Consider the following 27,535-nt stretch of genomic DNA (forward strand, 5'->3'; position numbering starts at 1 on the left):
TTACTAGACATCATAATATTTTATTCCAAAGTTTTTTCTTTTAATGCACTTGGTGCAATTCGCTCTTCTTTATTGCATTCATTTCCGGTCCACACCCACTATTGCACAACACTACTCAGGCGCTCTTACTTTGGGTGCAATTACTTCCGGTGCATTTACAACTGGTGCAATTACCGCCGGTGCACTTACAACTGGTGCAATTACTTCCGGTGCACTTAAAACTGGTTCACTTCTGGTACAATTATTTCCGGTGCACTTTTCGCCAATGCACTATACCTAATTCTGGTGTAATAGCTAATAACTCGCTGCTTGATATACTCTCTTATTGTTGGTCGCCTAGATCTAGTTAATCAAATCTGTCAGTGAAAGAGACATCATACTTTAATTACTTACTTAAGTAGTCACCTTGCAAATTTTTCAAATTTCTCTGGTTATTATTAATCCACTTGATTAATAAATACGTTCACAACAATTATTGAAGTCACTCATTTCGATAAGTTTCAACAAAAACTTGCACTATGCTAGTTATTGTCTCTGATTCTATCTGTTGATATCTCAATTCAGATTCTGATAATCCATCCAGATAATTTATGTCTCTCGGAAGTTCATTCCCTCTGTTGTTTTATGTAATAATTTTTATATTGTCTTGTGCAATGCTCATAACATCTTGATTTATATCTATTATTGCACTCGGTTTTGTTTAATTTAGTCTGCATTCTTCAATTTTTATCATATTATTTAATGGAAGTTTGATTCATTTTGTAAACATTTGATAGGTGTTGAATATGGAAGATTTTATGGTATTTTTATAGCTTAATTTACGATTCAATGAATGTCGGTTGAATGAGCTTTTGGGCATGATATGAGCTTTCAGGATTAGTATCTTACTATTTTTTCGATGGTTCGGATCCTCTTTAAAGCATCCATTAATGTCGCTATCTTTCATTTTATCTTTGACTTTTATATTCACCATTTTTAAATCATTTGATTCTAACTGAATTATTCATTTATTGCCATGTTCTTGACAATTATGACAAACCATGATTTTAAAAAATTAATAACATGTCTTATGCGAAGTAATAGAACGTGACGATATAAGTCATATTTTTATCTGTACTTTAACTTTTAATTTTTGCTAACAATTTTAATATTGAAATTTTTAATTAGACGTTTTTAACCCATTGTATGGGAATCACTGCTGCGGACGTGACTGTAGTAAGATACTTCCAAATTGATATTTTTTACTGTAAATCATAGGGCGCGTAAAATAATAGTATCCCTTTTGAATGCTGTTTATTGTGCATATATTATTCGGCGTATATTACGGGAAACTGCATCATATGAACAGTTTCCGTTACCAGTGGTAAAAATTCTATAATAATTTTTGAATGCTTCTTGAAATTTTATATGCTTCTCATTTTTATATCCTATATCCTTTTTTATCTTCTTTATCTTCTTGTATCTTCAATGATAGTGCTCCACATTGAATATTTATATTTAGTTATTGGATTGAGAGGAAATAAGTAATATAAATTTGTTTTGCTTCGAAAATTTATTTCTCTGGGTTACAAGGCTTTAAGAAGAATTATTTCTAAGCTTTCTGAAAAAAGATTTTTATGTGTAAATATTACGAGTTACGGAAGTAATAGCAATATTAGTGCTAGGATCGGTGGTACTTATTATTATTTAGTAGAAAAGTATCAGTTGTAGAGGCAGTAAAAATATAAAAAAATGAATTTTTATGAAATGTAATAAAATATGCCGCTATTGTTTTCAGATGTATTTTTATACATGATTAAAATTCATCGCATTTCATATCTATCATGCTTTGGTTGATTCACATTATTTTAATGTTTCAATATAACTAACGTTAATAAAGAAAATGAAGTTTTAGTATATGTATAGACATATTTAATTAGAGATTAAAGTCAATTTAAATTATTAAAATTCGAAATATGTTCAGAACACATTTTTCAAAAATGCATTCGTAACTCTTAGAGCTTGAGAAAATATATGAACCCAACATATATGTTCTATTTTTTTTTATATATATTTTCATTTTGTGTTTAGCAAAATTTCAAATTACCAGTATCTGGTAATATTATAACCACGTAATTTTTCATTTAATTTCAGAATTAAATTATTCTATTGGCTTAAAAACTAAAATCTTTGCCACATAATATCCAATATGTCTCTTTTTTATTTAATTAATCCATAATTATATAACATTTTGAACTTTACAAATCTATCGTAATATTTGTTTCTGCAATATTTATATCTGTTTCAATCTTGATTAACGTGGAATTTAAGATTTCAATCATATCATTATTTATGTAGCATATAATATTTTCTGATTTTAATTTTATAACATCATTTTATCGCTTTCAAATATATATCACAATGTGAGATTATTAAGTCATTTTCTAAATTTCTGAACTTTACAATACCATTGTGATATTTGTTTCTGCAATATTTATATCTATTTCAAACTTGGTTAGCATGAAATTTAAGATTTCAATCATGTCATTATTTATGTAGCATATATTGTTTTCTGGCTTTAATTTTATAACATCATTTAATCGCTTTCAAATATATATTACAACGCGAGAGTTTTTAATCTAAATTTCCAAACTTTACAATTCTATCGTGATATTTGTTTCTTTATTATCGTGATTTATATCTGTTTCAAAATTGGTTATCATGCAAATTTAAGATTTCAATCATATCATTATTTATGTAGCATATATTATTTTCTGGTTTTAATTTTATAACATCATTTAATAGGTTTCAAATATATATCACAATACGGGATTTTTGCGTCATTTTCTATTTTTAATGATGATTTTTAACACTTATACTTCTACTTTTATATAAGTATGAGTCTGCTATTATTATCAATATTAATGATTCGATTATATTAAATGAGCGTAGTATTCAATCCACATTTACATTTTGTAGATTTTGTGAAATAATTATCCTATACAATAACTTGTGCATTCTTATTTTTTTATATTGTACTTTTATGGAATTTTATACTTTATTGTATTTTATGAAAATACTAAAGAGTGTTTTTATGAAACACATAACACTAATGCTAAATACAAGATCACTAAAATAATACTAATAACAAGTCTTGATTAAATTATTTTGATAATTTTTTTATAAACATATTGAAAATAATAAAATTTTATTTAATTCTAAGTGTTTTCAACTTGTCAAATTTCAAATTGATATTGATCATTTAAAAATTAAGCAATAAAGATTTATTGTTGCCATTTTTAAATAGCATATGTAAAATTGCGTTGTTCGATTTTTTTAAGCGAAAGCACTTTGAATTAGTGTCGAATTTTAAAATAATTTTCTTTAATTTTATGTTGATTTGTATATCTGAATGACAGTAATTCCCATTGCTGCAATATAAGATATTTGTTTCAAACTAATAAATTGTAATGCTTGTTTTAATTATTATTCATAAACATAATGAAAATGTCATACTTTTATTGATCCAGAGTTATGTGTAATCTTAAACTTTTATAATTTATAGTAATCACGCATTCGTTTAGAAAATTATTCAGCAAAAAATATGATTGATTGAATACTAAAACAAATTATGCATAGCATATTACAATTTTCAGTTTATTCGTTTTGTAGTTTTCCGATTTACATTCAAAATCGTGTCATAATTTGCAGCAATATTTATTGATATCGAATTTTGAATTTATTTGCTTTACTTTTAATTTTGGAAATTTGTAGATCTGGATAGCATAGGGTAGAGGGGTTTCACCACCGATATCTCAAAAACAAGTTTATAATTTTATAACAATATTTGAAAGTAGAGGTAAAAAGATATATTAGCCCTGACCTTTATTTTTACAAAGTTATTATCGGCACATAAACTGCAATCATACATAATTTACTACAAACTTTGCTAAAGGATCTGAATAAATTTTGCATTCAGATAATAAACTCAAGTACACTTAATATAATATGATTACAATCAAATATAATGTTTAAAAATCTTTAACAGAAGTATTTACTTTCGTTGTTAGGTTTTTTGGTTGTGAATTTTTGAGTATGCGTAACTGAATTGTTTTATTAGATGTATTATTAATTTTAAGTTAGATTCAACAGTTTTTTTATATAACCTCTCTTTTTTATAAAAAAAAACTTTATTTGTAAAGATCTTTTTGTCGTCGTTTTGTGGGACACAAAATGTATTCGAATTTTCCTGTATTTTTAAATATTTAGCAGAATTTTTGAAATATTATCAGAGTTTAGTTGAAAGCCTTTTCACCCGCGGACCTTTAGGGGTTTCCTCTCTACCCTATTTTAGAATCATATTATTTTATCAATAATTTATTATGTGCACAATATTTACTACAAACTTTGCTAAAGGATCTGAATAAATTTCGCATTCAGATAAACTCAAGTACAACTTTTAGTATGAAGATTATTATCAAATTATAAATATTTTTGTTATGGATCATTGCGTGTAGTTTACATGGTTTTCAAAAATAGGTATAAAATATTTTATTTAACATTTTGATCAATTTTACTTTATTGTTGACATGCATAATATCTATGAATGAAAGCATAGTTCAACATTCAATAAATATATAAAATATTATTTAATACCAGGTTTCCTACGATTCACATACACACCTCCTGGTGCATCTCGATGTTACACTCGGCATTACTCGCACTCCGGAGCCTTGCTTCAGACTGTTTTTCCTGGTGATGGAGCCCGAGTTCTTTACCGGTACCATGCTTCCGGAAAATTGGCCGAACTCTTACATGGTGACGGCAGAAGTGAATTTTCTTATTCGCCTGTTAGTGGAGCACCCAGCTCAGTTCTACATCGAGACACAGAATTAGAATATCGTTGGGATTATAGATATGCTGCTGGACTTTTAGTAGAAGAAAGGTAAGTTGCTTAACACTAAACCAACCTACCGACGCCGGTCAAATTGACCGTTTCAAACTTTGTGTATAACTTAAATATTTTTAAACGTTAAAATATAATTTTCAAACTATGACAATTCTTAGAGTATACTAATAATATTATCTTCACTGGTTTTGTATTTTTCAACAAAAATTACGTGACCTGACTGCCGCGATCGGTTAATTTAACCGGTGGACAATAATGTTATTTGGGCAGTTGTTTCCGTCAAAATGTATCCAAATATTATACAAATTTGGATTTATTTAAAACATACCAAATGGACGAGAAGAGAAAAGTACTGGATGGTGTGTGAAGTTGATAATACATTTATAATAAATGAAGAGACAAAAAGAAAAATTGTTCAATTCTTCAGTGGATAGTTCGTTGTTCTTGTGTTGATAAATTCGTTCACAAAGTTTGAACAAAATTATTTTTTAGTAAATTATTAATTAGAATAAATCAATTTTCATTAATCAATGGCTCATATAGATAGTTCATTGTTCTAATACTGTTAAATTTGTTCACAAATTTTGAAGACATTTGTATAAATCAAATTTCATTAATTTCATGTTTAATAAAAGTAAACCGAAAAAATGCTTCTCCCGAGATTCAAACATAATAGCAATAGGAGAAAGCAGCAAAAGTGTACCGAAAACTATAATATATAAATATTAGATTTTGTATTAGTACATTATTTGTTGAAAATGTAGCAAACCAGATGGCTAAGAAATGTAACATTAAATCGAAAATTTTTACATGGTAACTTTAGGTATATTTTATCATTTTGAACATAGCTGGATAAGTGCATAAATTGTGTAGAGGAGCATTTTTAGGCACAAATTTTTGTTTCAGTTAATTTTCTAACTCGAAAATCAAATTGTTGTCAACGCGTTCGGTTTTTTGTGGACCAAAATAAAATTAAATAGAATCAAATAAAATTTTATAACAGTGACGATACAACAATTATATTCGTGTTTAATTTATAGCCTAATTATGTACACATATGGCGTTCGGTACAAATTTTTAATTTTATTTGCATTTTTTATTATAATTTCTTTTAGAAATTATATGAAAATAAATGTAGAAGAAACTACATGAATATTTCTTTATTTCATATACACTAAACAAACAATCTTTATCTGAATGAATTAATAATATAGATAACTTTTACATAGTAGGTCAATTTAACCGTGCGATAGGTATAGTTATACATGAATTGTCGGTCGGTTTAGTGTTAAATTGACCAAATATTTAATTTTGTTTGAAAATAATTGCAAAATATTATTTTTGGCACTATGGAATTTAATAGTTAAAACAATTTTGTTTTGCAATACATTTTTAACGTTGCTATATCAAAATATTATTGATTTTCAACGCGATACGCATTTTGCAAGCAAAACGTAAGGCTTTATTGAAACCTGTAACCTTTGATTACAGGCAAATTAGATACTATTTCTAATATTAAATAAACTCAATACTTAAATTCTACAATAATTTAATATATTTCATGAAAATGGAAATACGAACGATTCCAAGCAAAATGCCTAAAACTAATAATAATATAATATCGAATTAGCCGCAATAATATGGATACGCTTGTCGTTGCATGAAATTTACATGCATAAACTTATTTTTAATTAGTTTTCTTTTGGATATATTAGTTTTTTTTATATATATAAAGTAAAATGTCTTAATACTTTTGCTTATTAACTTTTTAAATTGTATTTAAAGTTCAAGTTCTAAAACATATATTTTATTATATAACGTGGATATTATATATATATTGTCATTGATACGTCAGTTTGGTACCCTTAGGTATTACTGTTACATTTTCAGTCATATAACATTTTGAATTTGAATACAATAATATACGTGTGATAAAAAGAAATAGTTTAGTCTTTAAAAAAATGCAAAAACATTGTATGTTTCAATTGTCGCTTTGGTTTGATCTGGATGCGTGTTTGCCATACTAACTATTTTGCTTGGAAATTTTTATAGCTCTTTGAAATTATTATTTTTGTGATCTCTATATTTGAGATAAAAATTATCAATAAGCTTCTTGATATAGTCGTAAACTGTTGGTTTATCATATACTATGTATTTTTCATAATATTAGTGAGTTATCACTGAGTTTCTCGATTTGTTTAGTACTAGATTTACAATTAGTGAAACATGCTTTTTTGTACATATACTTTTGCTATGATAAATTTGAACGAGACAAACATTTTGTTTTTTTTTTAGATTTTTGTCTATTTTACTATAAAATTATTATAATATTTTTTAAATTAATTCAAGCTTCATTTTAGTTCAAAAAGTCGAATTGAAAATTTGGAAAAAAATTAACAAATACACTTTTATGAAAATAATACATGATTGAATATAATAGAGGATACTTGGAATTTAAAAGTGTACATGTAAAGTCACATTCTTGTAGAACATTCGACGACAAAGAATCATTAAGAGCAAACCTTCAAACGAATAATATTTTAAAGAATAGTACAACATATTTGATTAATTTAACTGTGTTTTGGTATCAACTTTTTCTTATTACTTTGTGTTTAGTTTTTAAGAAATTTTAGAAAAAGTTTTATATTTGTTTATAAATTTTTGTTTAAAATTAAAATATTTGTATTGCTCAGTTTATGGATATAATCAAAATGATCTTAATCGCCACTATTAAAACACCCATCCAACTACATGAAGTATTTTTTCTTATGAATTTATATATTTTTATTTAACTATATTATTTATTAGATTAAAATATTTACGACATGAGGTTTCCTAAAATAACTTAAATTTTTTTATATAGTTTTTATTTATATAAAACCTTCAAATAAATGCAATCCTAAATTGTGTGTTTCTAAACTATTTTCCAATTTAACTTTCAAACCGAATCGTTATAATTATAACGCATTAATGCGCAGTGCTTTTTATTGATCATTTATTAAATTTTAATTATTTTGCTTCAAATTTATTTCGAATATTCGGCATTTGGAACAGCATCGTTTTTGACTATATTAAATTATATTATCATTAAAATTATGCATTATAATTATTCGTGCTGTTTTACACAAGTCTTGATTTAACATTATTGTTAGGTAATATATTTTAAACTAGTTTTATTATGATTTTGTTCATATTTAACATTTTTAAATAAGTACCTTTTTTAAGCATTCATATTTAAAAAAAAAAAAATTTTTTTTACTAATATGATGGTGAAATTACTCTATATAATCGCCATTAAAATTATTATTGCTATTCTGATATATAATACCAAGTGCCTATATTGAAATATCTTTTTTCAGTGTACTTTCATTATATAATATTCTGATCGGTTTTGCCCAATAATGATTTTTATTTGTAAATAATCTATGATAGACAAAATTTTTACGATCAACGATAATTCTGAAAACTATATTCTATATTAAACAAAATATCCAGATTTATATATTATGCGGCATGTTTTATCTACTTTGTTTCTTCGATTATTTATTATCTAGTTTAAGGCATTTTTTCTTACTCCCGGTGTGTAATTTTTCAACCTTTACATATTTTAAACCTCTTTACTAATTTTTTCCTGATTGCAATTTACATTTTTTTCTGAATGCAATTTACAAATACAATTTTTTCTCTTAAAATATCTGTTTATGAAATATGTAAATGAAATATTATTAATTTTATATAATATAAACTATCACAAGTGATCCAGTATAAAATTGTTGATATAGGAAAACACGTAATTGTAAATTATTGACGCGTATATAAATTTATATAGTAAACCATAAATCTGTATATCTGTCTATGTCAAAGCTCTCAAAATTATTTAAAATATTGATTTTTTACTACTTTATTCAATGTAAAATGCACAAATAAACTTGTGGTGTATTGCATTTTGTCTATCTAAGGGCAATTTACTGGATTTTCCTATGTCTAATTAACAGTATAAAAAACTTTCAGAAACAATTTGAAATTGTTATATATTTTTAGAATTCTTTGAAATATTTTAAAAAATAATTTCGTTAAATTTGAACAATGAAACATTGGAAGATGGAGAAAATCGAATGCTTTATTCAAATTTTTGAATGTTTTTACAAACAAATCAAAAATTAATTTAACATGTTGGAAGAATTGTTATATTTTGAAGTTTATAATTATACGGTCTTACAACAACGTATAAAACCTAACCTAATCATTTTGAAAATTTTGATTTTAAAATTTATTTTCAATTTACAACTTTATGCTTAGATAGTGATCATTTGGAAGAGAGAATTGTAAATTAATATTTTTTCATTAAATTTCTAAAAAAAATATATTCAGCGGTAGATCTAGATCATACATAGCTTTCAATGGTTCTGGCAATGCTGCAAATAGATAGAGTAGGTACATATTAATCCTATTTTGACTCTGTTAAAATGTATATGAAACCTAGTTTTTGCGTATATAGTTCAAAAGATCAAGTTCAAAAACACAAATTTTATTATATAATATGAATGTTCCATAAGGTGGATTGGTTCATACGTTAAGTCAAAACCCGTAGTTTTTTTTACTTTTTCATTACACGTTATCATTTATATATAATCTTACTATTACAGGTGACAAAAAAAGGAAATGTTTGACATTTTTTTAAATAAATCTCATAAAAATATTTTTAATGATAGTTTACTTCAATTTTCGTTGTAAATCGATCAACATATATTTTGGCATGACGTGTTTGCCATACCAAACTATTTTTTTGCGATATGGTGTCGCAAAACGTGATTCTTAAATTTGAGGTAAAAATCCTCAGTGAGCTTTTTTATGTAATTCTGTACTGTCGGTACGCCAGTCAGTTCGTGCATGTACTTTGTTGAATAGTGGTGTCTTGACAGTGGGTCTCTCGATATATCTAGTACTAGTCTGAATGTCTTGTTTTGTGTTGTCTGCAGTTTTCATATCGTCTTTGTTGTCGCATTCCATACAGTAGCGGTGTATTTAATTTCTACTTTATATCAGATATAGTGTTATTTGTTATTTTTTTGATCAGCAAGCTTTTATGGTTCAAGAGAAGTCTCAACAGATACCTCTTTGCATCCAATTTTTATGTTCGTGTGTTTGGTGTAGCTGAGACTCTGGTTATAGGGTCTGGCCAAGATATTTCATCTTCTTTGGGCCAATTAACTTCATGGTTCATTACTTTCATTTTGCCAGTGTCTGTCGTAGTGTCCTTTTTGTGAACATACTACCCTCCGTCTTTCGCAGGTTGATCTTGAAGATTTTAATATTTTTGCGCACATATTTTATATTCAATATATTTAACGCTTATACTCTATTTTATCAAATTTGATTGTAGTCAAAAATTCTATATCTATATTCATAAAATGATGCTTATATTAGTATGAAGTAATAAGTAAAGAAATACGTAAAGCTTATATTGCATATTTATAGTATGTAACATTTTCAAATAAATAATATTTTTAAATATTCAAATGCTAATATTTTATTAAAATAATCGTGTGATACATATTTTGCTTTGAGCATTTGTATCCACGATATTTTTTGAAGAATATTGCATTATTCATGGAAATTGCAATTTTCCATTTTCCATAGCTAAATTTCCATTTTCCATAGCTATATTTGATTATGATGCTTATTCATTTCATTGTAATTGTTTACGATGCATATTGTACTTTTCTTTTTATTCTTGTTTTGGCTTTACCGGGTTTAGTAAATTTCTATTAAACTCACATTATCTATCCATGACATCGGGATAATTATAATGCTGTTTTGACATCCTTGGTTAAGCCTGTACTATATTTGCGAGTCTTCCATGTCTATATTTTTACATATTCCTAAATGTATTCATTTTTAAGAAATTGAATATTATGATAGTTGTTTAATGGTATAGCCATGATATTGTTTTTGTTTAAAAAAGTTTAAAGAGATTTTGGACTCTTAGAATATATACAATATTTCTTCATAAGGATTCTATTTATTACACAATTCTTCCTTTAACTGATCTCTTCATTCTCTCTCTCCTAATCTTATACTTTCTCTTCAGCTTCTAATTCTCTTCAACTGATTTATTTTTTTTTATTTCTTCATTTACCTCATCTTCATGTGATTTTTTTTTTTTTTACTTCAATATCTCAGGCTCAACTATTCATATTCTGTACTTCATTTTTTCAATTTGACAGTACAAATTTTTCGCCACCAATGGAATTTGAATCGCGGACCCCCCCGGGCACGTATATGTTACAATACGTTACAATTTTGCCCATTTTCCATAAATATTGCCTTTTCCCACATTTTGTTTGGAATATTAGTGCAAAGAATATTTAAGATCGTGAATAATAAATTATAATTCGTCGTTATTATGTTTTGTTCTAAAATATTTTTTGAAAAGCTTTATTAAATTTTATTTTGAACTTCATATAGATTTTATTTCAAAGCATATATTTTACTGTTTCAAACATTTTTGGATGTAAAAAGAAATTGAAACGGGTTTTCACCGACTTAGGTCTGCGCAACCATGAATTATTTTTTTACACGTTTGAAAAATCTTTTAGGAAATACGTGTAGGATAATAATAATTGATTATGTTTGATATTATTATTCAATGAGTGATGTTTGTTTCATATATTAAAAAAATCAATAAAAAAGTTGTTCTATCTTTTTATATCTTTGAAATTTTATAAAATCGTTTTATTTATAACATTAGATTGAATTTTACAATTTAGCATACGTTTTCTTTTTTTTCAAGTAAACTTGATAAATTAAATAATTTGCTTGACAAATTAAATATTTTTTTTATTTGAATCTAATTGGCGTAACGATTAATTAAATAATTTGTTTGACAATTTGAATAATTTTTTTTATTTGGATCGAAGGCATTATGCAAAAATTTATTGTTTCTATATGAAACATTTTTACTCCTTTGATAAAGAATATGAAATTTAATTTTGGCGTTAAAATTTATGTAAAACTTAAATCATAAAGACCTCAGGAATGTAAGTAATTTAGCTTTTGGCATTGATGCTGATAAATTGCAACCGAAAAACGTCATTTTTTATGATGCAAAAATTAATATTGCTGCATACTTAACTGCGAACGTGCGACAAATTGATTCAAAATTTTCTACTTTAAAACTTTTAATCATCTGGAATATAGCATTTTATTAATGCTTAACATTTGATTATATGATTTATTTAAATATTTGCACATGTATTTAAAAATAATGTAAACATACGCAACTATTTGAAATACATATTTAATCTACGGATTTATGGTTGTTCTGCATTATGAAAAACTTTAAATATTATTTTATTGTTAAATCTGGATATATATGATACATTTTAAATTATATTTACCTAAATGTTTTATATATCACAAATACATATTGTAAGCTTTAGCTCTTATAATAATCATTACCGCTTAATACAACTTATTGTTAGAATTAAGTGAAACAAATACATTCATTAACAACTCTTTTTGATTATACATACATTTCGCCATCAATAACATGTACCTTTCATGCCATGAAAATATTTTTACATATTATTTACGAAGTTTGTTAAGCTATGTCTATTCAATTCTTATTCTGCCATGCAATTTTTTTGTCCAATTTATTCATACTCATTTTATCAATGTGCAATGATAATATGAATGTATTAATATAACATATTTAATATTTCCAATTAGCTTCTCTTATACCGATCAAAAATGCATTTTTTGAGTATGCCATGTGTACTGAAAATTACTCTCTTTGTATTTTCTATTAATGATTTTTGCTTCGTGTACATTATTAATTAAATTTTTCATAGCCAAACTCATTATTATTTCATAGCCTAACTATATTTCAGTTAATTTATATTACGTAGAATAATGGCAACTGATCCTACCCCCAAATGTAAACTACATCGTGAAAGCCCGAGCAATTGTAATGAATTTAAAAATTCTTAAGGATAGTTAAGTACGTTATCCTGAATTATAGCAGTATCTATAGATGTAAAAGTAAAGCACTCCTCTGGAAGTAAATTTTGAATTGTTGCATTGAGATCATCGACATCTTTGTTTTTTGCCGCCAATATTGGCCGTCCATTCAGCCAATTAAGATTATGAAATCGTTGGTTTATGCCCGGAAATACGCATTAAGCTCCTCTTTTCGAATGAAAAAAGTCGTTTAATATTACTTGAATATAAGTTATGTTTACAATATGAATACAGAAATTTTTCAAATACTAATCTCAAATATCCTTTTAAATTTAATTGAAACTATATAACAAGCGTGCATTTTCATAATGTTCATATTTTATTATATTATTCTTGATGTAGATATTACTTCAAGACAGACATTTTTTCATTTTATTCTATTATTTTATATATATATATATATTTATATATATATATATATATATATATACGGATTGTTATATAGCTATATCAAATGGACATATTTTCTTTAATAGTTGTTCGTGTTTGTGAAGTAGCAAAAATCTGCGGGCAACGTTATTAACCCTTTTTAGGCACTAACCTGCGATTTTACCATTTCCAATATCCATCAAGTGCTCTATAAACACGAACACATGTTGATTGTTAATTAGAGTTTTTTAATGTGAAGCCATGAATTTGATGATTTGAAACATGCGTTCAGTTCATCAGCAATAGTTGATCGAGGAATAACTGGAATAGTTTGAAGAAAATCACCTGGCAATAAAATCACAGCTCAACCGAAAATATTTTAGTTGCCACGTAAATTTTCCAAAATTCTGTCTCTGTGCCTCCAGTGAGCTCTTGTGAGCCAACGAACATAGGTCGCAAATTAACATTTTTCAAGGCTGAAGTATCAAACTAGTAATTCGGCGATTTGCATGTTGCTTCTATTCCAAACGAAGCCTGTGCTAGATCTACCTCATTTTGCGATTGGATTTCTATTTTTGATTTATTCTTTCAATAATTTAGTTTGAAATATTTTAGTAGTCAATGATTTTTTCCTCAATAAATTCAGTGGGCGATAAAATTAGTATTTCTTTTTGAATATCATTTCCAATATCCATCTTGTTGAAAGCATTATTTTTAATTCTATGGTATACAAATAAATCAAACACAAACACAAAAATCAAATAATAATCAAATAACATATAAATCTATAATATCTAACTAAAACACTTAAATTTTCACAAATTATTCATATTTCTTATCTTTTTATTTTTAAATCAATAAAAATTTATAAAAAAAACTTTGAAAACAATTATCGAATGGTTATTTTTATTATTTATAAATAAATCACATCATTAAATTGTAAACATATCAAACATTAAAAATAAATATATCTATTTTATATTTACATTGAATACATAATACAAATTTATTATGTACGAGGGGGGACTCAAAAATAACCCGAATTGTGTTATAACTTTTTTATTGATCATTTTTTTTAAACCAAATTTATAGCACCTTTGAAGGAATCCACTTGACTGTAAATACTCTTGTTTAATCTTTTTTGTCCAGTTTTCAAAACAGTTTTCAAATTTAATTTTTGTTATACTTTTTGTACCTTCCAGCGATTTTTGTTTCATCTAGTCAAAACAGTCTGGGAAATAAAAAAAAATCGAATAATATTATTTAAATATAATATAAAATTATATAAAGTGAATACAGAAATTTTCCAAATACACAAATACATAATTAAATTATTCTTGATTTAGATATTAATTCAAGGCAAACATATTTTTACTTTATAATATAATTTTTCTCTATTAAAAATATCAACTCTTACTATAGAGTTCTAAGTGATTAATGAGCTATAGCTATCAGTGTATTGCAACTAAAATTGCAATATACTCCGGATCGTTATATAGTTATATCAAAGGAACATATTTTCTTTAATTGCATTTCTGGTAGTTGTTTATCCACTTCGTGTATTATATCATTTTTATTTTATGCTCTCTGTAATTTTTATGCCGGATTCGGTTGGTTCTCCATCTTGTCTTCACATCTCTATCACGAGTCCATATTGTAATAAATTTCAATGTTTTGTGTGTTTCCAATTCAGTTGCATTTTTGTGTATCACCAGAACTTCTATATAGTCTGCTCGGGAACTAATTAAGAAAATACTTTTTTCCAATACCAGAATTAGTACCTGAACAACATAAGGAAATTTTTGTTAAATTTTACTATTCAGAATTTAGAAAATGAAATTTTACTATTTAGAAGTTATTTGGATTATGAAATAATTTATGATGATACAAACATGTTTTTTGATACTTTACGTTCTTCTGTGACATTTGTCGTCTTCTGTGAACTGTGACATTTGTCAAACCTTATAAATAGAAATGTAGTGGACCATATAAATGAAAAACTCGTTCTAATACTGAAGATTTTATTGTATTCTTTACATGTGCTATATATTGATTATACTGTATATGTTTGTAATGATTATTTCTAAATCTATTTTAACCTGAACTTGTGTTGATGTCAATTAATATAATGTGAACTTATTATTCCCATATAAGCGTACCTTTTGATGCTTGATTATGGGAAACCACAATTTTGTTAATTTTTTTGTTATCAGCCTTAATGTAAAATAAAATATACGATATAATATTTTAGTTTTAATTTAATAATACATAATTTTAAAGTTTGATGTGTTTGATAATGAGAATGTCATTTAGATTTATTTTGTAAAAATATATATATTTTATTTCCAGGCTTGACTTCAGCGCTAAAACCGGCCTGAGTAACGCCAAATTCACATACGAATATGACTCCAATTTCCGCGTCAGTTCAATTCAAGGCCGAATTGGTGGGCAGACTTTACCTGCACATGGTTTGGCCTGGGATCCGATAACAGGTGCGGCCTCGCAAATTGGCCAATTTCGGGTAAGCCGACCACGCCCTGGAGAGACAAACGTCTTTGATGGAACTGGCAGTTTTGTTCGGGAAACCGATGAACGTTGCCTGGAACAAAGGGTCTCCGTCACAATACACCGAATGGAGGTCAGTATAGAAAAAATGATGCACCTTTTAACACGAATGTTTTGTGTTTTGAACCAAAAACTGCCTTATTCTACATCTTTTATATCCGATTTTTATATTGATTTATTCTTAATATATCAGGTTTAATAAATGAAACCTTCAATTAAACATTAATTATATTCGTTTCCAAAGTTGTCCATTTTCATTTTTTTTGCTTTCCCAATTTTTTCGGTATGACTAGTCATCTACTCGATCTAGTACATATATGAACATTTTTACAGGGAAGCTACTAGGGGCTTGTTGTAACTTTTTTTTTAAAGTAATATATATTGAGATTTTCTGATTATATTTTTACGGAATGAAGATGGATAGACGCTGTAACTATTCCTCTACCAAATCAATTAAAAGTAATTCTATAACTATTGTTCGTTATTTATTGTTCTTTAGAAAGAGTTCGGTGTTACAACTTACCCCGTGTTTGGCTAGTTGTAACATCATAGACGATACTATACCTCTGATAATTTATTCTCTGCTTTTTTCTAAAAAAATCAGCACGTTTTCAAAGTAAATAATTGTTTTTTCTTAGTACACGTAAACTACAATTGATACATATGAGAGATATAGTAATTTTGTGATACAATTTACAAATACCCACATCTTGGAAATCAAAAATTTCACTCAACCTTTTCCACTTGATTTTTTCACATACCAGACAATACCAATTTATTGCATGTTATAGTGTGATTTTTTTTACCTTATTCGAGATAACTATCTAAACAATTGAGTAACCACAAAAATTGTTACAAATTATCAAAGATTGGTAAATCTGAAACGAATTAGATGCATGCAATTTAAAATTAGTCGATAATCATAACGCAAACCCATATTTTATGATAGTGCAATTTTATATTGCCAGTTAAAAATGACACACCTGCACAATTCTGTTTACTGCGTCAGCCAGCGTGACAGTTGGTATGACAATATTTTGCAGAACGTTTTACATGTCTAGTCAAAACAAAAAATATTTTAATATCATTGATGATCCTATTAAAAAACGTCTGTTACTACTTGCTATATATACAAATCAAACTTGAATTATCATGAAATTGTTAAATATTTATTATCTTTAAGTTTTCTTCGATTGATTTTGAATTATATTTTTTTTGAATCAGTTTTTTTAAATGTGTCGAACAAATTTTGTTTTATGATATGTATGAAACTTTTATGTTGGTTTTCAAAACATTGATTTTAATGCTTAGTTTTGTTATTGCAGAGAATTGCACTACATATTATTTTATCTATAGAATTTTATTCTAGCATACATAGAAAATAAATTTTCAATTAATGTGAGTGAATTTTATATTAAATTCAATACAATATGAAATAAAAATATGCATATTTATTAAGACGAAAGTGAAAATGTATATCCAAATTTAAAAGACGCAGTTGAATCTGCATGTAAGAGTCGTGAAATATTTAATCACACCGTCAAACTGAAGAGATTTATAACTTAATACTATTAATACTACTATACTTTTACCACTGATACGCTAACTAAGAACTAAATTTTATAATTTTTTCTTAAACTGTGTTAAGCAATACAAAAAAAATTATTCATGGTTTGCACATTATTTTTAATCGGAACCGACGGAACAGAAAGATATAAAAAGTCTAAAACTTTAATGTATTATTTTAAAATATATTTTACTTCTAAGTAAATTTAATTTTCGCATATTCACCATAGAAGTTTTTAGAAAAAGTTTTATGAAAATAAATTGATTGTATTCATACTGATACTCAAAATTTGTAGCAACATTTATAACTATTAACTCTGCTGTACTGGTCTTATAAAGTTTTTGGAAAAAAGCATTTGACATACCGCTAGTTTTGTTGATAATATGATATCGATGTTTCCTAGTCTTATTTTTATTGGACTGAATTTGTGTATTTTATATGTCTTATTGCATAATTTTTAATACCGGTATTTTCTTTTACGATTTGATTCTCCTTACTATATTAATTAATTTTATTTTAAAACTGTTAAACTTTAGTTTTTATATTCTCGAACACATATTGAGTTGATGTGTTTATTAAACTTTTGTTTCATTACATTTTATTCAATTATTTCCTTTTTCTGAGCAGTTTTTAATAATATTGCAAATTATTTAATAGTTTTATTAAACTTTTAAACAAAGTTTATCTAATATTAACCCATTTTAATAGCGAATTATTTCATATCATGCAGTTTTTATTCAGTGGAAGGTTACAGTCTGATGAATAGTGTTGTATTCTAATTCTGGTAAATAATTTTTTTTCTCAACTACATCATTTTACAATAAATTATATACCATGTGTCAGAGGTTATACTTGATTTGATCTTTGATTTTTTTTAAATTAATCTTATTATGATATCAAAATATTTTATTCTTGATTGAAAACCTAAATATAGAACATATCAAGAAAATGCTTATTACTTATTATTAATAAACATTTTTGTTCTCAAAGCACTGATTCATTCTGATTCTTAAAAATTTTGTGTTTATTCTGAAATACATAGTTATCATGAAAGACATAGATATTAAACTTATTAATTTATTTAATTCATTAATGCTTACCATTTTAATTATTTTCAATTACTAGTTTTACATGCCAGACGAATACAATATTATTAAATCCTTTCCTCTATATAATTAACGTTCACTCGAACAAAAAACACAGCTGTTTTACAAAAGTTTTACAAAAGTAAGGTTGGAAAAGTTGGTTGCGGTGCATTTCAATTTTGTCAACATTGAACATAATTTTCTCCATAATATTTGAAGAAAAGTTTACAATAATTTTTTTAATAAGATTTTATGAATCCGAAAAACAGGGTGGTAAGATTATCAAACAATGAGATTAATTTCTTAGAATACAACCTTATTCCGCACATAGAATTTTTAATATAATATAAGATTTTATATCATGACTTATTTTTATCAATATTTACTTGTTATATTTTAGTAAAAAAATAAAACAAAGTAGCCAATATTTTGTGGTAAAATTTATATTCCAACTTCCATTTTATAATAGCTTTGTGAATTAATACTTATTTTATATTTTTTCTTTGAATCACATTAGAATCAATTTTAATTAATTAGCTGTTAATATTGATTTTACATATAACAAATTTGCACTGATTACTAGTTTTTACGCAATGATAATTATAATAAATTGAAAGTTTTATAAAAAGCCACGCGTATTACTATATTAATAATTTTTGTTATAACTAAAGGCTGCTCGTGTTTACACCCTTTTAAATCGTTTTTTAATTGGTTCATTCTTGATATATTCTTATTATAATAATTATATTTATAAAGTGCCCATTATATGCTAAAGATAGGAAAAGATATTGTATTTTAGAGTTCTTAAATGTATACTGTTGATCTTTTTTACCAACTCGTAGTTCTAATTTTGAATGTTTTTTTCTCACAAAATTACAAAATGAAACTTTCGTCATTGCAGGTATTCCGTATGGAATTTTCACGAGATTCTCGTGGCAGAATTTCTCAAACTCGAACTTATACGAGAAATGTTGGTGTTAATACTTATACTAACATGAAGAATTATACTTGGGATTGTGATGGTCAACTTATTGGAGTCGAAGCCCAAGAACCTTGGGGATTCCGATATGATGATAATGGCAACATGCTCTCCTTAACATACAGGTGAGAATGATTTTATGTCGAATAATTAATTTTATTTTTTCTATTTCATATATGATTTGTATACCTGCATATTTATTTGATCGTAATTTATTTTTCTTGAAACTCCGTGAATATATTTTATTGGTTCCTATCTATAAATCACACTGCATCTTTAAAAATTGTTTGGTACAATTTGGTACAATCTTGCAGTAGCTCACTTGTCCATTGACTTCTGTAGTTTTTGATATTTTACAATTGTAGAAATATGGCACAACTTATATTTCATTTTAGTAAAATATTAATATGAATTTTATTGCAATCACATATGCAAAACTAATATAAATGTTCCTGTTAAATACTAATTTCTACTGATATGTGTATTATATGAAATATGAATAGTATTACAATATTATTTTACTAATTTGTAAAATACTATGATTTTATCTTTCTTGACTTATATTTTCAAATTTTAAGTTATCTGTTTGTAATAATAATAATACGCTTCAGAAATTCTGATGTATATCGATCATTTTCAAATTGTTATACATATTGCTTACAACTTCGTTTCGTTTATGAATATTTTGATTAAATTGCTTTTATAAACAACCTAATCGAATTTAATTTCATTATTTTTTTGTAACTTATAGATATTTTTAATCCTATTTAGTTTTAAAATTTAAACAAAACATTTTTATATTTTTTCTACTGTTATAAATTTTAATTTTTTTTGTTATAAATTTTAATTTAATCTATATAATTTTCAATAATTAAATATTGGACAATTTTGAGAGTTAGATAATATTACTCGCCAGGTGATAATTTTTTTTGTTAGAACTTTATATTTTAGTAGACCGTAAATTCTATTTTTTATAGTGCATACATAATAATTTGTATTTTTAATATACTTGATTGAATATGTACAATATTTAAAGCTGTTGAAATCGGTAACGAAATGAAATGGGATAATGAATTTTGCGTTGTATGTGATACGATCTTTAAAAGTGGCCAAATAATCAAGTCCTCTGATAGCTTATCTTTAGCAAGCAATCTTGCTAAACAAAAACATTTGTTTAATTAAATTTAATTTCAAACGTAGTTTAATTTGCGTATTCTATTCATTGGGCAGAATTAAAACCAAGAATTCATTTAAAATTATTTATTTGCTAACATTTCGTCGTACGAATATTAGCCAAATTGTTTTAGGATGGCTTGAAACCCTATAAAATAGTGGTTGAGTTTATGATTAGATATAAATAAAATAAACAAATAAAATCAATTTTGTTAATTTATGCTTTGAGCATAATATCACTTGAATTTATTCTGCCAAATGATTTTTTTTTAAACAATCTCCTACTCTTATAATATATTAGTATTGTTTATCATAGTGTTCAAAGATTTTTTTACTTTCTTTGCTAAGTGCCTTTAAAAATTAAAATTATGCACCTTTTATAATTATGCTTAAATGTAAATCCTTTTGCTGTTTATTAGATGTGAGTTTCGATAATCTCATACTATTAGCTAGATGCAGAAACTGATCAATAATAATTCATTTTTCATTTATTCATACACATTTGAATTTTTCATGTTTTGTGTTTAAGTATCCATTATTTATGCTATTTTTTGCAGAGGTAATACGATTCCTATGGAATACAATAACCAAGATCGTATTATGAAATTTGGCGAAGGTCAATACAAATATGAGTCTAGAGGTCTAGTTGCTCAAAACGCCCGAGAAGAGAGGTTCCGTTATAATGCGAGAGGTCTTTTGACCCGTGCGACCAAACGGGGTCGATTCGATGTTCGATACTATTATGATCATATTGACAGGTAAATAATTGTTTTTAGTGCTTTTGTTAACTTACAAGTAGAAATATTATACCACTTTATTGTATATTTTCTTCGTCTTTTTCAAATTATACGATTTTTTTGCAATGATAATAAAATTAAACAATTTATAAAACGGAAAACTTATGCTTAATTTTGTTGAATCTATATAGTTATTATAGCTATTTATTATATGCGTGAAAGAATATTTAATTAATAAAACAATGTTTTTGAAAATAATTAACCTACATTATTTGGTTAGCCAAATTTTATAAATTTACATCATTATTATCTTTCTAAGATGTTTTTTTAAAATGCTTTGACTTTTTAAAAAAAAATTAACTAAAAGAATTGTAATAAAAGTCCTAAATTCTGCAGCTCTTTCTTTGAAAATAACTTATCTAGACTTCATATCTAAGTCAGTTATGTATATTTTTAAAGGCTTACTACACGGAAGGATAACTTTGGCAATGTTACGCAATTTTTCTACACCAACCAAGAACGCTTGTATGAAGTTAGTCAAATATATTCACCGAGGGATGGAAAATTAATGACACTCACCTATGATGATAGAGGACATTTAATTTATGCTCAGGTTAATATGAATTATTTATTGGAAAACTGCTTTCACTAACTTTTTAAACAAAACTATTTGTTTTTCTCATTTTCCATTATTTGATCTATAAAAATTGTTGCAGGTCTATCGTCATAGATATTATGTGGCAACTGATCAATGTGGCACACCAATAATGGTATTCAATCAATACGGCGAGGGTGTCAGAGAAATAATGAGATCTCCATATGGTCATATTGTTTACGATTCTAATCCATATTTATATTTACCTGTTGACTTCTGTGGTGGTCTTCTAGATCAAGTTACTTCTCTTGTACATATGCCAGGCGGTGGTGTTTATGATCCACTTATAGGCCAATGGATGACTCCACAATGGGAGAAAATGTTGCAAAAAGTAGCATCACCAACTCATCTGCATCTTTATAGATACAATGGCAATGATCCTATCAATGTGCAACATGATAATCACAGGCCTACAGGTAGCAGATTTCATTCAACTTATTATTGATAATACATATTATGCATTTTATTTTTTACTTCGGAATTCATAAATTTCTGATTCCCTTATTTGTCTTCAAGATTCATATTTAATTTTGCGCAAGATCAAATTTTTAGATTTTTTCTGAAATAATTGTGAACTGTCTAGAAACATTTTGTAATCTATTTGCGAGATCGTGTTGATTAATTACGATAAATATAAAATCAGCCAAAAATTACCAAGTTCATCATCGAACACAATTATGTTTGTATATCTGAAATTCATTCAATTCACTGAAACCTGGCGCAATTGATTTTAATATTTTTTATAATGCATGGCATAGCACTTTTGGTTTTGTTTTTGTATCTAAACGAAAATTAATTTATGTTACTTTTAACTGCATATGCTAAACAGTTAATATTGTCGTTTTACATTTGTTAAATTAAAATAAAACTGCTTAATAAAAATAAATGAATATAAAAATGAATATAAAATAATCTATTTTTAGGTGCTTGGGAGTGGCTGAATCGATTAGGATACAATTTGAAGAGTTTAGCACCGCAATTGAATGCCGATTCTATTCTTAATCCTTCATTACCTAGTGCCAACTTACCTGATCTGACCGGTCATGCGCCTCTGACCATTGTTTCCGGATTTTTATCGCAGTTTGCTCGAGAACATTTATCTAACAGCAGACAATTATCAGGACCTTCAGAGTCTTCGTTAAAATTAGATGGGTCAGAACCAACTTTCAACAAAATTGGTGCAGCATCCGAACCACCTTTTGGCAAAGGCATTGTAGTATCCAGGACAACACAAGGACGTGCTATTGTATCGAGTGTTCCTGCTGCAAATGCTATATACCGAGATGTTTATACTTCTGTTTTCAATAGATCTCTGCTTTTGGAATTTAGTTTGGTAGTTCATGGTGGTCAACAAGATGCATTCTTCTTTGTCAAAGAAGATACTTGGAAATCTGCTGAGGATCGACAGCAATTAAAACGGTTACAGGGTCAAGTAAATACAACATTCCATGAAATTGCTCGTGAAAATGGCAGTGGTGCTGATTATTTGGATGTCAAAATCCATGGCCCGCATGCTGTGATTAATTTACGGTACGGAACGACAGTTGATAGAGAAAGACAGAGGCTTCTCCATCATGCAAAATTATCAGCAGTTCGCAAGGCTTGGCACCGAGAAAAGGAGGCACTAAAAGCAGGATTGTCTGGAGCAGTGGACTGGGCTCCTTCGGAAGTGGAAGAAATCCTTAAATCAGGTTATGCAAACCAATATGATGGTGAGTATGTACATAATGTTTTACAGTACCCTGAACTCGCTGAAGATCCATACAATATTCGCTTTGTTAATAACAAAGGCGGTCACAATTCTATGAAACGACGCAAAAGGTTTTGCGGATCAGGTACTGGTTGCTAGTATAAATATAAATTATTGCTTGAAAAGACTTTTACTCCAGAGCTTTAGACTGAATTATGATCGGTCATTGTCAGTAAACTAGAACCAATGATATAATGTTTAACTGATATGCATTTAGGAATTTTATTATATTTAAAAATATTCAACGATGCCAAATTGGACATTTTATCCAAATCAAATTTGTTTCATAATAATGTGGCCAACTGCATGTGTTTAAATGTTATGTAATTATATTTATAATGCTTGTGATATGCTTATATTCGATAGATTTGAAACCTGGAATTTATTTTGAAGTTTTTTCAACTTGCAATAGAATTATTTTTAAAATAAATTTATACATAAAGTTCATAAATTAAATATAAGTAACTAACAAAAAAATATTTATTCGCATTTTAGAAAGTTGTGTGATCTAAAACGAATTTAAACATATCCACACATTATGAAATAAGTACCACATGCACAAAAAGCATTTCCTATAAATGTATATAGTTTTATTTTGATAATTAGATTTTAATGTAAATCCATAAGTCTTATTTTAATTATATTCTGTAAATATCATAATGAATCATGATATAATCGTGATATGAAAAAAGCGCACTTGTCACTTCTCTTTTAATATGACTCTTTAAAGACTAAGCATGAAAAATGTTTTTGTGCCAAGATTCAAGATTATACCGAAAAGTTTCCCATCGGTCACAAAAACTTATTTTGCAGTTAAATTGGCCAATTTCTTTGCCACGAGTTTCGATCTTAAATCTTAAATATCTTAACAAATTTACTCAGAGATATGTATACTAATTCAAAGAGATGATTGAAGATAGATAATTGATATTAAACGACAAGGTTTATTTAAAATTATTATTGTACATAATCAACATGATAATACAGGACGTATACATCCTGAATGGAATATATCTACTATTGCACAGAATATAATACTGTGAAGAATGTTTCATATAAATACCAAACAAATATTAATATCACAATTTGTGATAAGCCATTTATTGATATTATTTTATTTAATTAACACAGTAATATAACTGAGTCTATAGGTATAATATATTTGTATGCATGTGAAAAATGTTAACAGTGGATAAATTTTGCATGATAGGTTCATTATTGAATTGAGATTATTATTTTTTAACTGACCAATATGCCTATTTTTATAAGGTATGTTAAATGATATTTCTTCATAAAGAAATTAGTTAAACAAAAAGTACAATCCTGTATATGATTTATTGTACTATTATTCATAAGTTTATATATTTAATATATTAGAAAAAATTATGGAGATGTGCTTTTAGAAAAATATTCAATGCTATGAAGTAAAAATTAAATGGCTAAAGATTATAATTTTCTGCAATATTATTTTCCTTAATAATTAATATTTAAATATTTGTTAAATGTTCTTATAATAAGTATCAAGTATTGAAAATTGCAAATTTATAATCTTTTGTTATGGAAGCTGAAATTTTTTATATAAATATATATTCAGATATGTTATGAATGTGGGTGATGTATTTATATGAATCGTGTAAATGTTGAGTAGTATCTGCACACATGTGTATATAACATAATTTATAAATAGATAAATTATACAATATGTATTTAAATATTAGTGATATATCTGTACATATAAAAGTAAAGAATATAGTTAATATACCTTGATCAAATATCAGGAGGATTTTTATACTTGGATGCTGAAATGAAATTCGAATAGAGATGTTACTCAAACAAGAATTGCAACTTATTTGCTATTGTTCTTCCTGTATGCTTGTGTTATCTGTATCAATCTTCATATGTATTTATATTTATGAAAATATTAGAAACTCCGAATATAAAATATATGTTTATGAAAAAGAACTTTAATTTTGATGTTTACTTTAATTTAAAAATTAGAATAATTATTCTAATTAACATTTATTTCAGTAAACCACTTGATAGTATCAAAAAGAGTCTTCTCATGCCAAAATATTACATGTCCTGAATAAGTCATTAAGCAATTTTATTAGAATATGATAAACTCCATAAAAATATAATTTTTTATATCTATCTAGATCAAGACGTAAATTTTTATTTTAAAATATAATATCATTACCATCGTTCTAGCCCCCTTTTTTTTAAATTTAATGCACTCTAAGCAAGTTTTTGCGATTTTTTACCACTATATTCGTTTAAATGCTTTTTGTCCACAATAATCTTTTAATAAATATGCAGATATTAAAAGCTGTTACTCGTTTTTGCAGTTATTAAAAGGAATAGATTTAATAATTTAATATAATTTTTCAATAGTTTAATTTTTCAGTACCTTTAATAATTGTTCTGATCATGTTGCCCTTGCACCAGTTACGGCTTCAATTTGAATACTATTACAAAATTATTATACTAAATGATTTCCATTTTTTTTGAATATTAATATAACTGGTTCATTAAATATATTTCGAAAATTTTGGCATTGACTTTTCCTGCTGATTTTCTATACAACTATCTTTGTGTGCCAGCGATGCTCTAATCTGATTTTTATTACTCTATTGAAATCTTTTTTTTTTTAATTTTCTATATTTTGACCAACTTCTTATTTTGACTAATTTATTAAAAATATTTAAAATCTACGGCATTCACATACTAATGCTCTATAGATTTATCTTTGTGTGCTCTAGCAAAACTAGATCTGCCCCTACTTCTACTTTTACTCTCAAAAGTTTATGGAATAATACTTATTTTAATACTTGACTTGCTTATTTTACTAAACAAACCTATTTTGACATTCATACTTCAGGAACTAATAAAAAAATCTAACACTCTTACTTATTTCAAAATTTAGCATGTAACTTTTTACTATTACTTACATTTGTTTACTGTGCTCAAAATAAACATCGTTTGCTTTATAATATATGATTGATTAAAACTGTTAATTCTTTATATACATTTATTTCATATATCACTGTTTTATGTCCTGATTAATTATTATTAATGATGTATTTACAGTTTGATATGCCTAATAAAATTTGCTGTTGGACTTGTTTGATAAAGGTGTTCAATATAATATTTCAAGTTTAAATTTTTAATTATTAGCCGAATTTAAAATCTAATTTAAGTTCAGCCTTACAAATTTTATTCCAGAATATTAATAGTACATATTGCATAGTCCCATTGTAGAGTTTTTAACGTTTCGTATAATCACCAACGTACCGTAACGAAATGTTCGAGGAATACTGAATGTTTTCAAATAGATTATTATAAATATTGTAACATTGTTAATATTTATAAGAATTATATAAACTGAATTGCAAAGTTGAAATTATTTGTTTCAACAAAAAACTAAAAAAAAAAAAAAAAATCGAACAAAATTTTTTTTTCCAAAATCAATTATTTTCCAAAATCAAGACAAGCAGAAAGTTTTTTGAATCATTCAAATCGGACGCTTAGTTCTCTCAAAAACTGCCATTTTTTACATATTAGCTCCGTATCTTCGAAATGGCTGGCTTGCCTTTGCCAAAAACTAATAAACACTTCTCCCAATCATTACTAATTGAATGTTTTTTAGATCATTCAAATCGGATACTTCGTTCTCTCAAAAATCGATTTCTATTTTCCGCACTCTTTGCTCCGTATCTCCGAAACGGCTGGACCTGCCTTTGCCAAA

General features: G+C 26.4%; 1 protein-coding gene across 1 annotated transcript in view; it reads left to right on the forward strand.

The window, feature by feature from the left end:
• Positions 1-23,983, forward strand: part of LOC113387635 (teneurin-a-like) — a 186,849-nt gene extending 162,866 nt beyond the window's left edge. The window contains 6 exon segments of the mRNA XM_026624990.1: positions 15,629-15,917; positions 19,398-19,600; positions 21,206-21,406; positions 21,845-21,998; positions 22,102-22,456; positions 22,964-23,983. Coding sequence (XP_026480775.1) covers positions 15,629-15,917; positions 19,398-19,600; positions 21,206-21,406; positions 21,845-21,998; positions 22,102-22,456; positions 22,964-23,889 — 2,128 coding nt within the window. The 3' untranslated portion in view covers positions 23,890-23,983.
• Positions 23,984-27,535: the final 3,552 nt, after the last annotated feature.

This window comes from Ctenocephalides felis, unplaced genomic scaffold (assembly GCF_003426905.1).
Source record: "Ctenocephalides felis isolate EL2017-DRISC unplaced genomic scaffold, ASM342690v1 CF-g0.4_SCAFFOLD_03572, whole genome shotgun sequence".
Classification (NCBI taxonomy): domain Eukaryota; kingdom Metazoa; phylum Arthropoda; class Insecta; order Siphonaptera; family Pulicidae; genus Ctenocephalides; species Ctenocephalides felis.